The sequence below is a fragment of the Pteropus alecto genome, unplaced genomic scaffold (assembly GCF_000325575.1).
Source record: "Pteropus alecto unplaced genomic scaffold, ASM32557v1 scaffold5, whole genome shotgun sequence".
NCBI classification, from domain to species: domain Eukaryota; kingdom Metazoa; phylum Chordata; class Mammalia; order Chiroptera; family Pteropodidae; genus Pteropus; species Pteropus alecto.
Window position 1 is genome coordinate 1,226,969 of NW_006441953.1, and position 12,892 is coordinate 1,239,860.

Sequence of the window (12,892 nt, forward strand, 5' to 3'; positions counted from 1 at the left end):
ACCAATGACATGTTAAGCACCAGGAAGAACAAACATGTGAATAAAACAAGATCCTTGTCCTTATTTTGAATGTAATTTCTACTTACCTGAAGCAGATGCAGATGAGAGGCTGAGGAAGAAGCTCTACTCAAAGATTATCTGTTTTGTTTTAATTAATGAGTCTGACAAATTACTCTAGTTAGATGACAGGTATCAAAAAAGACAAAACAAAGCACTCACACACACAGATAGAGACACACTTGCACTTGACTATCAATTTACAAAGATAACTTATTGTCTCATAATTATAAGGTATAACCATGCAAACACATTTCTGCTTATTCAATCAACTTTGATTAGTTCTCAACAGGAAATGAAATTCTCTAATGTAAATACGATGGAAGTTTTACAAAGTTGCAAATATATAAAAGGTAGAAAAGACTATTAGCCATTTCCTTATCATCTCTATACATTAAAAAGCATATGGGAATCAACTGAAAATAAGATAGGTAATATCCCAAGAATTAAGTGTATTAAAGTTCATTGTTATAGACTAGAGATCTCCTTAAGGCATTAATGTTTACCACTTTTATGTTACTAAGGTACTGTTGATCCATTACTGAGCAGCTAAAAAGAAATGATGTGGACTTACTTCGATGCTGAAGTACCCTCTGTCCACATAGTCCCCTAAGAAGAGGTAGCGAGTGTTGGCAGGAGATCCCCCCACTTCGAAGAGCTTCATCAAGTCAAAAAATTGTCCATGGATGTCCCCACAAACTGAAAGAAACAAAGAAATTCATTTTATGGTCATATTATGTTAAGACTCTGAATTAGATAATAAAATTACAAAATGTTAGAGCCAGAAGTAATTTAGAGGTCATCTTAGCCAAAACATTCTTTTGTAAAACAGGAAAATGAGACAGATTCCAAAGTTAATTAGTGGCAGATTTGGCTCTAGTATCTAGCTCTATTAATTCACAGATTAACTGGGAAAATAAAGATAATAATAACAATAATGTCTATTTTTATTTTGCATTTAACAATTCTGCATCAGACACTGCTAAGAAATTTATACACATTTCCTAATTTAATATTAATAATGTTGTGGAATAGACAATTCCTTCTGCAGATAAGAGATGAGACAAAAAAAAAGGTTCACTTATTTGACATTATATATATACAACTGAAATCTGAATGTGTAACTACTACATGTTACTGTCTCCTGAAGGAAAAAACTGTTGATATGTATCGTAAAACTTAGTTCATTAAATCTAAAAATCTATCAACTAAAAAACATATCATTATATTAAAAAATTATATTACCACTAAGAAAAAAAATAATTACATTTAAATTATAACGAAGTATTTTTAATAAGATACACTCTAATATCAAATGTTAAAATGAATAAATTAATCATGAAATGAAAAAAAATCCTGTAAAACAGAGTAAAAAAAGGTCACTGGGAGTTGATATTTAACTTTCTCTTCTTCTCTTTTAAACCAAAATTCTCGAAAGAGCTATGTAATCTCTTTTCAAAAACCACTTATTCAGTACTTTTTATTTCATTTACTACTTTCAAAATCCTAAAAAACAAAAATAAAAACCAAAAAAAACACAAATATTATCTCCATTATGCAGGTAAGAAAATAGTGTAGCTAAAGAAAGGCTATGTGGCTAGGCAAGGTCACTGGTAAACATGGATGATCCAGGGTTTAAATTCAGATTTGCCAAATTCAAAGCTTTTGCTGTCAACCACCATGTTATAATATTTTTTATATTTTATGTTTTCTATACATATAGATGTTTAATATTTTAAACTAATTTTTCAGTTAAATGATAAACAAGATGTGGCTGTTTCCTGAACACTAAGAGGTTCACAGAATGAATGTATCGGTAAATAGTACCTTACTTTACTGGGCTATTGTGAGAATTAAATGTGTTAATATTGTAATGGGCATGGAAGAGTTCCTGGAACCTAGTATGGATCTGGCAAATGTTATATCAAAGTGGCACTTCAAAATAGTAGTATCTAAAATATTGGTGTCTTAGAGAAGATGGGATTCTGGTGCCTGGGGTTGGAGGAAGAAGTGGAAGGCATTCTGGAGCATCTTCTTCACCTTTCTTGCCCCTTCCTAGCCTTTCTTCTATTTTTGACCCCTTCATTTCAATTCCTGGCCATAGCTGAAAATTCAAGGATAATTATTTTTCATTTCTCTATGTCAATGACATAAATAACAAGACACTGATTCAGGCTGTAGACTATAGGTTACAAGTTAAGTGATTTTAGCTACTGACATAAAACTGTGGCATAATCTGGCTGCCAGAATTACAAAATTTTATAAAAATGAGGCTCTAGACAATGAATGCAAACATTAAGGATATCTTTGCTTTCGTTGGAGTACAGAAGTAGATTATCATGAATGCAATTTTATAAAAACTGGAAAGTGAGCTCTTCTTTCTGGCCTATAATAACTATGTGATGAGATAATCTCAATGATTTATAAAATCAGTGCAATTATTGGATCTTGCTTGATGATATAAAACAGCAGAGCAAATGCTATAAACTCAGCATGGAAAACAAAATAACCTGAAATCCACTTACTTGTATGATGGCCACATTATCACTGACTTTACCTTAGAACACCCACACAGTTCAAATCATGCTTTTACCGTAAGGACCACTTACAATAATGTTCAGTGAAGGAAAACAACTTGCACATAAATTATAAACAAATTCAAAGCCCGACGAAAGAAAACAGTAAATCAAATAAAAATATACTTGAAAATTGGAGATATTTTATTAGGGAATTTAAGGATTTCCAAAATCAATTTTTAAAGTAGAGCCATTTTAGTTAGCCACCATCCCAGTAATCCGCTTGTTCACTAAATGCCAGTCTTCTGTTCCCTAAAGCCAAGTTCCTTTCTTCCTTGGATTTCCACAGGCTGACTCCTTTTCACCCATTATGTCTCAGCTACATGGCATGTGTGCAAGATGGTCTTTCCTGACGACCCTGTATAAAGGAGTTACCTCTCTCCGAAGTCATTCTTCATCTCACAGTACTTATTAGTTTCAGGAATTATCTTCTTGATTTATTTGCATGCTTATTTCTTCCCTGATTCTCTCAATTGGGATATATCCTCTAAGAAGCTGGGTAATTCGTCAGTCTTGTTCACTGTGCCTCAGTGCCAAGAACAGGACCTAACCAGTAGGTACACGAGAAGCATGCACTGCCCCAGGATTTTTCCACTAGGCCTGTGCTGTACTTAATTTAGAAATTCATTAAGAAATTCTCTAACTTCACTAAGAAGTTAGAGATTTTGAGGTGCCTTTGGGATAGACAGAGATGATCGATAGGCCTGTGGAGTTTGCTTTGGTGGAAGCCAAAGGCCTTCGACTTGTCTGATGGTGCTTGTTTTGTCTTTCTAAAATCACACCTTTCAAAACAATGTTCAAGACTGGGGTAGAATGTAGGGCCCCCATGCATGTTATGGTGATTTCCTTACCTGGTTCTACATCAGAAACACTTGGGGAGGTTTTGAAAGTACAGATTCCTGGACCCTGAATTAGAATCTCCAGAGATACGGATTTATAACAAGCTCTTAGATGATTCTTATCTACACTTTTGAGCCTCTGACTTAGTACACTCAGCCCATGTGGCTAAATTATATGTGAAGGAGATACGCACTAGAAAGGCAACTTCTTTCAATGCCAACTCCAGGTTAGTGTGAGATTAGGATTTCCTATGATGGGAAAGGATAATACTGAAGTGTTTCTTTGATGGAGTCTAGAAGAGAGGGATGAACCTAAGGAAAGGAGTAACAAAGATCAAATTTCCTTGGGCATTTGAACTCAGGCCTTTTGCATTTCAGCTTTAAGATAATGGATTTATCCCAATGTCCTGGTATCTGGGAACATTCACCATTATGATACCAAACTTCAGAAAGAAAGTGACCACCATACTGAGGTATCCAAGAGGTATCCATACTTAGGTACCCAAAAGAGTGGAGGGTAAAGGCGATCATACCACACAGAAGAAAGGCTACCTCTATATGATGCCATGGCCTCCATCCTCCATCCTCTTGGGTATCTAGGACACTGGTGTCCCAAGAGAAGTACAGTGCAACCAATGCCAGCTAATGAAGCAAGCTGCTTGCTTGGTTGTTTGCAGCCTCCAATTCCTCATGAGATTAGGTCTTTTCATCCTTTTTTTTTTCTTTTTTATAATTTTATTTTATTTTAATTCTTCAATTTTTATTTTTCGATTGGAATTGACATTCCATATTATTTTATATTAATTTCGGGTGTACAGCCTAATGGTTAGACATTTATATAATTTATAAAATGTTTCCCCTTATTAGTCTAGTACCTACCTGGCACTGTACATAGTTATTACAATATTACTGATTATATTCCCTATGCTATAATTCACATCCCCATGACTGTATTGTAACTACCAATTTGTACATCTTAATCCCTTTACCTTTTTTACCCAGGCCCCCCAAACCCCTCCCATCTGGCAACCATCAGTGTGTTCTCTGTATCTATGAGTCTGTTTCTGATTTGCTTGTTCGTTTATTTTGTTCTTTAGATTCCACATCATATAGTATTTATATGACATCATATGGTATTTATCTTTCTCTGACTTATTTCACTTAGCATAATACCTCTAGGTCCATCCATTTTGTCTCAAATGGTAAGATTTCATTATTTTTATTTTAGGTCCTTTCATCTTCAATGTCACTTAATTTTAACAGCACTTCTAGAACAACCAGGCTTTGACAGATTCTATTATACCTCTAAGGCAAGCTCATTCTTGACCACTATATACCTCTGCTCCCTGCATTTCCTTAGCTTCCTATTATTTTCTTTTCATTCCCAATGGAACACTGCTGGTGGGGTGGGTATTCAACTAAGGGCCAACACTGATAGAATTATGATGTCAAAAAAGTGCCAATAACAAAGAACCACAACACAGGTAATAAAAGCACTCCTTGTTGTCATATGATGTTGAGTGGACTCTGACTTCTGGTGACTCTATGAATGAGTGATGGTCACAATGTCCTGCCCTAAACAGCCCCGCTCAGCTCCTGTAGACTTATGCCTATGGCTTCTTTCATGGTGTCAATCCATCTCATACTTGGTCTTCCTCTTTTCCTGCTGCCTTCTGTTTTTCCCAGCATTACTGTCTTTTCCAAAGAACCCAGTCTTCTAATGATGTGCCCAAAGTAGGACAGCTTCAGTTTTATCATTTTTGTCTCCAGTGATGTTTCAGGTTTAATCTGCTCTAGAATCGCCTGTTACTCTTTCTGGCAGTCCAGAGTATCAGTAGAACTCTCCTCCAACATCACATTTCAAATGAATCAATTTTTTTCCTATCAGCCTTCTTCACTGTCCAACTTTCGCATCTGTACACACTAATTGGGAATATGAGGGTGTGGATGATCTTGGCTTTGGTCTCTATTAACACATCTTTGTTCTTAATGATCTTCCTAATTCTCCCATTGCTGTGCTTCCAAGTCTCAGCCTTCTCTTGGTTTCTTGGCAGCAGCTCCATTTGAATTGATGACTGAATTAAGGTAAGCAAAATCTTGAACAACTTCAATGTCTTCCTTGTCTATGTTAATATTTTGTATTTCTTTCGTAGTCATGATTTTTGCCATCTTGATGTTCAAATGCAGTCCTGCTTTGGCACTTTTCTCTTTCAACTTCCATCAGAAGTCGTTCCAAATCATTGTTAATTTCTTCCAATATGATAGTATCATCTCCATACATAAGTTATTGATATTTCTTCCACTAATTTTCAACTCTCCCTCCCCCAAGTCTACTCAAGTTTTTCATATATGTTCTGCATAAAGATTAAACAAATAGGGAGTTAAAACTCACCCTTGTCTGACACCTTTGCCTATAGTAAACCATTCTGTCTCTCCATATTCTGTCCTGACAGTGGCTTCCTACCCATAATAAAGGACCAATACATAACCACCAATATACAACCACATTACAAGACCATCATTCAAGTCTAACATCATGCCTAGTCTCTATGAAAAGAGTCATCCATCTGACTGAATATTCTGAAAAAAATTGTTACGTCTTCAATAGATTATTAGCAGAACTGTACATATTTCATCAGAAATGTATAGAGTTAGGCATTTAATGAAATTAGCACATCAAAAATAATGAAATCAAAAGTTTTTCTTCCTAGACCATTGTAACCCTTATCCATTAGCAGTGTAATGTGCCAAAACATGGTGGTTATCTTCCCTGTGAGAAGCAGTCCGCCATTTTTTTTTTATACCGGAGAAATAAGAACTTCCAGGGACACTGAGTAGTTGAATCTATTTGGTGAGATGGTGGAATGTTTTCCTTATCTCTATCTTGATTTTTTCCCTAAATGGCATGACAAGTTGGTTTTGAAGTTGGCTACTCTAACATCCTCAGGACAACCAAATGGCACATGAGTGACCCACATCCTCTGATGCTTACATACTTCTTCCATTTCTCTCTTCTACTATCAGCAAATATACAAATTGTGCCTAAATAATCAACTGCTAAGTAATACCCAAGCAAACAATTACTTTTGAGTAATTGCCATTTGATATTTCTTCCTTACCCTGATGACTCTTAGCTCACATTAAATAAAACTTTACTGGAAATGATTCTCACACATGAGTGATGCCAATAACTTTTGATCTAAGCTTCTGAAGGCGAGTACAGAATTTTAAAGTAGGAAACAGAAAATAACATACAGAAAAGATTCTTTTTATTTCTTAGGGAAGGGAATAGTCTTTATTTCTAATGTCATTGCTGGAGAGCTAGTTATTTGAACTTTGAAATCACAGGCTCGGGAGATTCAAGTATATATAAACATAAACGTATGTGCATAACTGCACACGTGTGTGTGTGTGTGTGTGTGTGTGTGTGTGTGTGTGTGTGTGAAGCCACCCACTACAAAGGAGGAATTATTTGGAGATTAGTGGTCAGTACAGCAGTTAGGGAGTCATTAAACAAGTTTAAGACTTTACTTGCTGTAGATTACAGAAAAGTAGTACTAAAGAGAAATAGCCATAAACAGCTGGGGCAGTAACAAGGGGCTCTTTGTAGTCAGCTGACTAAGCCCTTGTGATCTACAAATTGGACAATGAATCAGTCACAGAGGGAGTCTAAGAGGCCCTAAAACCAGCATACAGCTAAGTAGAGAAGATAATGGCCAGCATATTGAGGACAAAGAGGCCCTTTGGAAAATAATCTCAGGCAGAGGAAGGAGGAAGTTGGAAAGATAACCATAGACAGGACCAACCCTTTGCCTTACTGCTTATGACTAGAGAAATGCTGGTAACTTTCCAATAAGAAGGGATAGGTGTTCAAAACAACAACCATGCATGCATCTATTATATGTGTAATTAGGTATACATGTCTAAATTAATTTACTGAATCCGCAATCAAGTATATCCACATTATAATTGAATTATTTTTTCAAAAGATTCCTTTGTTTCTAGGTTCATATTGACAATAAATTACTACATTAGAAAATGTAAACAGTAGACAGTAATGAACATACTAGAACGAGTTCCTGACAAAATTGCTATACAATCATAGCTTTTAAAGGACTCTAATAAAACTACCATTCTGAGTAAAAGACATATTTTTTAAAAATGTAATATAAAACATAAACTTTCATATAAAACTACTTAAAATAACTTAATGCTCAGACTCACACATTTGGTCCTATTAATTTGCCTATAAAAAAGGAAATAAATCAAAGAATATCATTGGGTCAATTACTTACTGACACTAACCAAAAATTTTATAATGTCATAGAATTCCAGGTTAAAGAAAGCATGTACAAATTAGGATGCCTGGGGACAAAGGTGTGAGTTGTTAAAAACAAACAAACAAACACTTAGCAAACAATAAATTGCAGGTTAAAAACAGACATTTAATGGACCAGCATTTCAAAATGACATCAATACTATGATTTAGAAGTCAAGTGCTTTTAATTCTTGATTCACTATTTATTTTCTATAAAGACTTTTTACTTCCTCCAAAATATTGGCTTTTATCATCTTGAAAGACTTTCATGAAATAGAATAACTTCTTCTACACGTTTTCCAGTTCAAACTAAACTAACAGATTGTAATTTTTCTTTTAGAAAAGACATTACTGAATTGCTAAGCAATTTTCACCATTAGAGTTCCACTCTACTTTCAGCTTCATTTACTTCAACCCAATATTTTTCCATAATAGCCACATTTCCCAAGACAATAAAATTTCTAACATTAAGGAACTATCATGTCTAATTCTCACCATGAGAGGATTAACCTATTCAATTTATTGGTTTGGTTTTCGAATGCTCTATCTGCTACAACTTTTTCTTTTCCCAAATTTGATATTTTTCAGAGAAAAACCTCACATTTAGAGGTTTTGTAAGAGGTTGAACATAATGGGCACTGGAAGTACATATCTGTTTCCTGCTGTTGATAATCCAGAATTATATAACCTTTAGTGGATGATAAATTCAAGTACAAACTAGCCAGCCTGAATATGTGTAGTTTATTAGCAGAATGTGTAAACTTCTGAAATCAGGCAATTACTGAGATAAAAGTGAGTTTTATTACAGCATTCACTTATCTCTAGAAATCTTCATCAACTACAAAATAAACTAACCGAGAAAAAATAATAGGGGTTTAATTCACTAAAGAGGTACACTTCAAAATAATATTATTTTCCCCATAGTCCATATTATTTTTCAAATGTTAAACATGTACTAGGTACTTTGTAAAACACAAAATACAAATTCTTAACCAGGGCATTATGATTTGATACTATCACACAATAATAAAAAGTCTCTAAGTCAAAGAAAAATTTGCTGAACACTGAAATTTAAAGCATTTTAAAGAAGAAAAGCGTCTACGGCCATACCACCCTGAACAAGTCTGATACCATCTGATCTCGGAAGCTAAGCAGGGTTGGGCCTGGTTAGTACTTGGATGGGAGAACACCTAGGAAGACCAGGTGCTGTAGGCATAAAAATTTTTTTAAAAAAGGGATTGTAAGCTGACAAGGTCTTTGCAATCTGTGAGGTCAACCAAGAGTTACCTCGCCTTAAAAAAATAAGAAAGAAAAAAAAGCTATAAAGTTAAACACAAAACAATAATATCGGTGCAGATTAATAGCAGTAATTTCAAATATTTATTTATATTTATAATGCTGTTTTACAAAAACAGATAAACTATTAGCCAGTGTTAATGAAAAATGTAATAGGACAACTGAAGAAATAAGAGCAGAAAATATTGTAGCTTATAATAGATAATAACAATTAAAACAATCCAGTATTAAATACTTCATGAATCCCCTAAATCTCGGTTTATAATTATAATCAGATGGAAAAAAACTAGAATAGTCTGCATTTTAAAAATTATTTCATAGGACCAAGCACACAAAACACCATGGTACGTTGATAGTATATTCCAATCCACAGAAAAATAAATTATTGAAACTGATGTTTATCTTTTTATCTTAAAGGTGAGTGTTCTCACCATTGAGATTATTTTTCGAAGGTTTTTTTTTTTTTTTCCTCCTTCATAGGTTGAATGCTTTACAAGATTTTGTTTACTGGAAGAACTGAATGTATAAGAATGCAATTAAATAAGAATGCATTTTTTCCCCCATCTGTTATCACAATTTTTCCATTTGAGCAACAATCCAGATTTTAACTATTAAGGATTCATAATAACATTATGAAACTATTTAAATGGTCACGGCTGTGACACTAAGTAAACAGAATATGTACAATACTTATAGTGATATTTAATTAAATTTGGTCATCACTCTGTTCATATGTCCAAGTTTGGTCAGTCCTGGAAGGTACTGGTTATATGATGTGTGGATTTATTTACATATGTAGTTCACTAAACCCCCGACTGTCATCACCTGTCAATCAAGAGTACTGGATAAACACTATGAGTTGATGTAATTCCAGTTTAATATAAATAAATCTGACACCTTGTGTACTTATATATTTATTGATAAATGAATGATTGCTCTCTTTGCTTTTTGAAATACCAATCCCAGGTTACAGATTCGCATGAACACTCCCTCTAGGACCCTGAAAGATGGACTTCTATTGCTGTAACTGGATCTAGGGGTTACAGATCTATGCCTTCAGTTCCCATCTTGGGAGGATTTATTGTTGCTGTTTTTTTCTTTTTCTTTTTTTTTTTTTTTAACTGTTTGGTAACTTGGCTTTTTGCTTTTTCTTCCTTGGGGAGAGGCAGTAGAGTGAAATGCTTAAAAACACAGACTATGAAGCTACACCTCTTGGTTTAATAATTGCTTTTTGTTAGTTTTTAGGTTTTTGTATGTATTCCTCCTGATTGGCCTTAATCAATAAGCTGTGACTTCATTAATCAATTTCTTATTCATTCTCCCTGAATTAGCTTTATTATCTATAGAAGCCATGGACTCTTCCAATTTGTTTTCCTCAATCTCTTCCTTTACATAGGCACAGTCTATTCCTTTTTACCTTTAGGCTTAGATCATCTTGTGCTGTAAACTGCCACTTGTGTAACTAGGACAAGATACTTAATCTTTGTAGAAGATTTCAGATGCCTCATCTATAAGGAGCTTCATAACAAACCTTTTAAAATAAGTTGTTGTTTTTGTTCTTTTTTTAATTTAATGAAACAATATGAGAGGAAAAAAGCTTAACATGCTGTGGCACATGGAATGTGCAGACACAATGCGAAATGGTAGATATGGCAGCTATTCCAGAAGTTATCTACTTAAGAAACATCTTGAATGTTCTGCCAGATTTAGATAGATGATCTAAGTACCTGTACTCAAGGTAGCCATAAATAAAACATACAAAACGTTGCTCTATTTTTTCTACTTTTTACCTAAATGCATGCTATCATATGTTGAAAGCTGTTGAGGCTGAAATCAAATAGATGAGGTCTCATGCTCCACAAGTTCCTTTTTTTAAGAGTGGAAATATCTCCAAACGGCTTTAGTGATGTTACTGATCTTTCAGCGGGTAGCAGCCCCATGATGAGTTTCCAGGTAGTCTCATTTTCTTTTGTAGCAAAATTCATTTACAAGACCACTCTGTTCCATGGCTATGTAAGAGCAATAATGTTTTAAAAGCTGAAAGTGACATAGTAAATGGAAGAAATATAAGGTATTTTCACCAAATAGACTTTTTAAAAAGCCAACTCTTACTGATTTCTGGAAAACTCAGTTAAGAAAAATCTTCTAAGTAGGAAAAAAGTGAGTCATCTCTATTCTTGTTATGATACTCCTCAAATTTTAACAATTTAAAATATTATTTTGTTTTTAATATTTTTTAAATTCAAGAAAGCAAGCAAATGATATTTAATTCTAAAGTTCACATATTAATCATTAATTTGGCAATTATAGGAAGTGGGGATATTAGAAAGTGTTTTGACCAATCACTGACATTCAAGTAGCTTCTATTTATGCCTACTAATAGTAAGTGAACAAAGCTAATAAGTACCATTCCATAAAAAAAAAAGAAATACTTAAATGACTTAATGAAAAGGGTTTAATGAATTAAATGCTACCATTCCCTCAGTAAAAATATATAAGCTTATTTGTTATATGAGGCAAATTTAGAAATGGAAGTTTTAATTCTTAATTAAGGAATTATTAAAAATATACGAACTCAAACACATTCGAACACGTTCACTTAAAAATTATTTTTAAAAAGTATTTTCTGGAAAATAATTCTCTGACAAAGACAATAAGCTAATTTCTTAAGTCTGCCTAGTTTTCCTTAATCTATCATTTCCTTATCTATTTTTCATTAAGGAACTATTTCAGAATTACTTATTCTGTTAAATATCTGAAAAAATGAATAAAACATTGAAACATGAAATATTTACTAAATATGCTATATTAAAAAGATGAGTAAACAACATCAAAAACTAATTAGTTTTTATTTGTGTTCTATTATATTGGTACAATAAAGATGTGGAAGGCATGAAACAGTCTCCAGAAATTTACAGCATACTTGGGAAGACATTCATGAAAAGGTAACAAAAAGTACTGGCTTCCTGACATCAGAGTATTTCCCTCTCCATTCTGAAACTTCTGAGCACTGGTTTATGGTCAAGAAATATGGGTTTAAGACTTAGGTCTCCCATACACATTTTCTGTGGGCAAATCATTCCATTGCCTGTTACCATCTACCAAATTTCTTAACAGAGGCAGGAGCATATACAATTTTTCAAAAAATAAATGTCGAATTATAAGTATTTTACATTTACTTTTAGTAATGTTTTTATTTTGAAATTTCAGATTGTATTAATAAAAGGCTTGAGATTGTTTTGCTTATTTTCTACCTAGCAAAGGGGTTAGCAATTTAAAACTTTAAAAACTTGTAATAAATTATCTCAAATTTCAATTTACAGCTTATATTTATTCCACTGAAGACTCCTCTTATGAAGATTACATTTCACAGTGAAATAAGCCATCAATTTTATTTATCTTTATGAATACAAGGAGGGGTCACAGTTACCTAAATTAATGTAAATCATAGCAACTATAAAGTCTTTGTATATTCTGTACCTTTATATGTGCCTGTCTCCAATTTGAGTATGAACATGTCTTATGTTTCTTGTTTCTTCAGCATTTGACAAATATCTAATTAAATTATACAAAAATCATGTTTGCCTAACATGTTATATATAGCATATAAACTGAGTGATCATGGCAAATTTTAATGCAGGTGTTTAGAAAATAGAAAATAGCTGCTAACTCATCACAACTTGTGATTCTCTAGTATTCATAATTTCAAATTTAGTTTAATTTTCATCAATTAAAAATGATGAATGTTTGTTATATATTTGAATTGAGAAAAAGATCAATCAGGATTGTCAATCAACTCTTTCTCT

General features: G+C 33.4%; 1 protein-coding gene and 1 pseudogene across 4 annotated transcripts in view; one reads left to right on the forward strand and one right to left on the reverse strand.

Annotated features, from left to right (window-relative positions):
• PPP3CA (protein phosphatase 3 catalytic subunit alpha) overlaps positions 1-12,892 on the reverse strand; it is a 282,030-nt gene that overhangs the window by 68,547 nt on the left and 200,591 nt on the right. For all 4 annotated transcript variants that reach the window (XM_025051775.1, XM_006918871.2, XM_015594930.2 and 1 more), the window contains one exon: positions 632-756. In XM_025051775.1, coding sequence (XP_024907543.1) covers positions 632-756 — 125 coding nt within the window. The remainder of the gene's footprint in view (positions 1-631; positions 757-12,892) is intronic.
• On the forward strand, positions 8,887-9,005 carry LOC112485736 (annotated as a pseudogene).